Source organism: Chaetodon auriga, chromosome 10 (genome assembly GCF_051107435.1).
Source record: "Chaetodon auriga isolate fChaAug3 chromosome 10, fChaAug3.hap1, whole genome shotgun sequence".
NCBI lineage: Eukaryota > Metazoa > Chordata > Actinopteri > Chaetodontiformes > Chaetodontidae > Chaetodon > Chaetodon auriga.
The window spans coordinates 27,088,536-27,092,657 of record NC_135083.1 but is presented as its reverse complement, the minus strand read 5'-3'; the positions used below and the strand labels follow the sequence as shown (position 1 = coordinate 27,092,657).

The following is a 4,122-nucleotide window of genomic DNA, read 5'->3' as shown; positions in this document are numbered from 1 at the left end:
CTAAAGCATTCCAAACCTGATTTTAACACGACATATTTCATTAGGTCACATAGAGTTTATGAATACATAAAGTATATGATTGAAGTTTATAGTTTTACACAACACTAGTCTATAGTATTATGAGCTGTCCTTTCAAATTACTGTGTCATTAAAAAAAAACAAAAAAAAAAACTAATGCCTAATGCTGATTTAGGGGAATTTAACTACTCACCTGTCTTACATTGTTTTGCATCACTTCAGTGGTATAATACTTAATGACTTTATGAAAATGCTGGTAGATGCAGCCATCATATAATTTTTTCCTTTTTCATGTCTTACAGTTGAAAATGATGTCTCTCTGGAGGATATTCTGGTTTTCCTCACTGGATGTGACAGTGTTCCAGCCCTTGGCTTCTCTCCAAAGCCAAGCCTTGAGTTCATCACCCATTCCCGATTTCCACAGGCAAATACTTGTGAAAACATTCTTCGCATTCCAGTTCATGCAGTATACACCACGTTCAAATCTGATATGGATTTTGCCATACGCAATTCACCAGGATTTGGAAGAGCGTGAGAAGTAATATTATGGAGGGCTTGTCGAGCTTGAGTTACGATGAGGATGTTTGTTTGATTGTTTTTCAAAAATAATTGCAGCTATGTTGTTTTTCCTAGAGACAGTATTTACTTGAACAACTGTAAGGCATGAAGAAATGCAAGTCGAAATATTTTTTGTTGCTTTGTAAGACACATTTCAAATCATGGTTTTGTGTTCCAGATTTACTAATGTGCACTTGGTGAACTTTTAAGTTGACAACTGTATGATGTGTCATTTATCTCCACCCTCTGATATGACCCAGACCAGCAATTGAGTGATTAGTGTGGATTATTCCCTTTAAAGTTGAGGGTAAGCCCTTCTTAATAAATGGTTCTATGTTCCTACTTTGTATGGACTGGTTCATCGTCATTTTAGTGTCTACGAGATATGTGCATCCTGTCATATTTTTCTGATTTGATTTGAAAAACTGTACACAAAATGAATTCATATAAGTTCATCATTATCAATAGGGTTAAATTAAATAAAATACATTATGTATAATTCTGTATAATATAATCAGGGGTGGACAGTAACTAAGTACCTTTACCCAAGTGCTGTCCTTAAATACAGATTTCAGGTCCTTTACTTGAGTATTTGCATTGCATGAAACTGTATAGTTCTACTCTACTGCATCTCAGTTTGTGTCAGTTTAGGGGTTCTAGAAGTGAAAAGGTTTGAGAACCACTGCTTTAAACCATACAACTCAAGGAGTCACACACTTATATACTTTTACTTAACTAAAAGAACTGAATTCTTCATCCACAAGTGAATATAACATACATGGCCTATGGCCTACATTTTGTTATGAAAGAAAAGTATATTATAAGCAAATCTTTGGCCCTAAGACCTGTACACATAACAGAGTCTATGTGACAATGTATGACACCACAATAATGACTGAATTACTCAAGCTAGTAGACTATCTCTCAAGAAGGTCACATGCTCTGACAAAAAGTTCAATTCCATGATTTCCATCATCGGTGAAGGGGTTGATGGTCCTTAACACCACATTCCACTGGTGATCATAAGGGGGTTGCACAGGCACACGATTGAGTGGCCTTTGATGCTGAGGAAGCTGGAGCATTCCAATTGTCCACAGTTGCAGTGGGGACCGACTCTCCATTGTCCTCAAGCTGTGGTTGTTCCACTGGTTCACAAACTCATCCACAGATCTGTTTATTCTTGGTTGATAAACATGGTGAAGAGCTGTGATGTGAAGAGGGTCAGTGCTGTCCAAAAGTCCGGAATTTTCCATAAAGAGGAAAATGTCTTTGTAGTATCCTGAGACGACTCTGTTTACTTCTGCCCACAATCTTTCAATCCTTTGATTGTGCACACTACGTCCAACCATAAAACTTCCTCTGTTTGTTCCTCGATTCTCAATCATGAACCGTGCAATGTCAATGTTTTCGCTACCAGCATCACCCCTGACATGATGTGGCAGTCCAAATACATCAACAGCACCCTGGAAAAGATGCAAGGCAGTCGATGCTCGGTTGTCTGTGCAACATCTCAGGTAGGTGATGCAGCGACTGTAGCCATCAACTGCTCCATGATACACAAATCCCCATGGATTTAACTTGTGGTTTGTGTCAATATGCCTGAAACAAGAAAAAAATATTATTGTTCTTGTTGTTATTGTTGTTGTTGTAATAAACAACACTGGATGTACATAAAAATGTAACTTCATTGACTTTGCTGTACAACTGTTTCTCCTTCCTAATAAGAATGTTGGATAGAGCGGGTGCCCTGTCTGCTAAAGCTACATGTCCTCTGCAGTGGCTGCAGGTTCGACTCCTGCCTGCGGCCCTTTGCTGTGTGTCTTCCCCTCTCTCTCTACCCCCTTTCCTGTCTCCTATACAGCTGCCCTGTCAAGTAAAAGCAAAAAGCCCAAAAAAATGTCTTAAAAAATGTTGAAATGCTAACATTTTAAACATTTTTGCATTATCTCACATTTGCATGTATATTTTACATACACTTGAAATGCTAACATTTTAAACATTTTTGCATTATCTCACATTTGCATGTATATTTTACATACACAGTGTAGTTTTGTTCCTCCTAAATCCCTTCATTTATCTTTATGAATTGCGTCAATGACCAGTGAGGGAGAATTAACTAATGTTCATCAAATTTATTAAACAGCACATACCACACTTCATTTGGGGCAGAAACATTGTAGACCCTCCGTTGAATTGCCCTTCTTCCTCTCAAGGCTCGCCCCACTGGATCTACTCTTCTTAAACGCTCCTGTACGTGCCAACGCTGAACTCTGATTCCTCTTCCTCTCAAACTACCAGTGACATAGGTCTCTCCAGAACCAGGCGTTTGTCTGAGAATCTCAGAGATAAGTCGATCCAGACTCACATTTGAAATGTCAGTGAAACTCCCATAGTCCACCAGACCGAGTTGTGTCCTGTGGTTGTACAGTGTTCGGATGTTCACCGACAGCATTCGAGATATGGCCATCCAGCTAAATCCTAAATCCCGCAAGTGAATCAGTTGAGCAGCAGGTATGCTGTACCTTCAAAGACAAAAAATAAAATTAAAAACAAATGTGTTAATTCACATAGTGTGAATAAATTGTCTTATTACTTTGAAGCCTACAATAATTTTTCTGTGATAATAAATCATAATAGGTTTGTATCTTCTTTATTGTATCATGTACTAAGTAGATACACTTATTTAAACATTACTTACCTCGGCCTTCCTCTCTGAGATGCAGAATGTGTGCCCATGCCATGCGCTTGTACATCAACCTCCAGCTGGGATGTTATGTCCACCAACATCTCCCTTAGAGACTCGTAAATTCCTTCCAGAATGACGCATAATGTTCTTTCAGCAATGTTTTGTTGAACATTATTACCCATAAGCATTATGAATGCTGCAACAATGGAGATATGATCCTCAAGGTGACGCGATATAGTTTCCAAACTGTTAGTGTCATTTGGAGTACAACCAGTTGCAAAAAAGTTTTCCAGTTCAAGAAAGTATTGGAATATTTCAACTGTTGCCATTTTGCAAAAGAAGGCAGCGTTGAGAAGGCTGTCACTTTGATGAAAAGGACAAAACTAGGTTTTTGATTTCATTCAGTATTCTCAATTTTGTAGAAGCATATTAAAGCTTCATTCCATCTATTCAAAGTTTCATTCAATATATTCAAAGTTTCATTCAATATATTCAAGGATTTCATTCAATATATTCATGGTTCATTCCATATATTCAAGTATCATTCAAAATATTCAAAGTTTGATTCATTATATTCAAATTTTCATTCCATATATTCAAAGTTCATTCAATATATTCAAAGTTTCATTCAATATATTCAAAGTTTCATTCAATATATTCAAGTTTCATTCAATATATTCAAAGTTTCATTCAATATATTCAAAGTTTCATTCCATATATTCAAAGTTCATTCAATATATTCAAGTCTCATTCAATATATTCAAAGTTCATTCAATATATTCAAGGTTTCACACAATATATTCAAAGTTTCATTCCATATATTCAAGTTTCATTCAATATATTCAAGGTTTCATTCCATA

General features: G+C 36.6%; 1 protein-coding gene across 1 annotated transcript; it reads right to left on the bottom strand.

The window, feature by feature from the left end:
* Positions 1-713: 713 nt before the first annotated feature.
* LOC143327514 (uncharacterized) lies at positions 714-3,519 on the bottom strand. The gene is made up of 2 exons (XM_076741886.1): positions 2,727-3,519; positions 714-2,175 (listed from the first exon to the last, which is right to left on the bottom strand). Exons 1-2 carry the CDS (start codon positions 3,041-3,043, stop codon positions 1,494-1,496), a joined length of 999 nt encoding a protein of 332 aa, XP_076598001.1. The 5' UTR covers positions 3,044-3,519; the 3' UTR covers positions 714-1,493.
* Between the last annotated feature and the right edge of the window lie 603 nt (positions 3,520-4,122).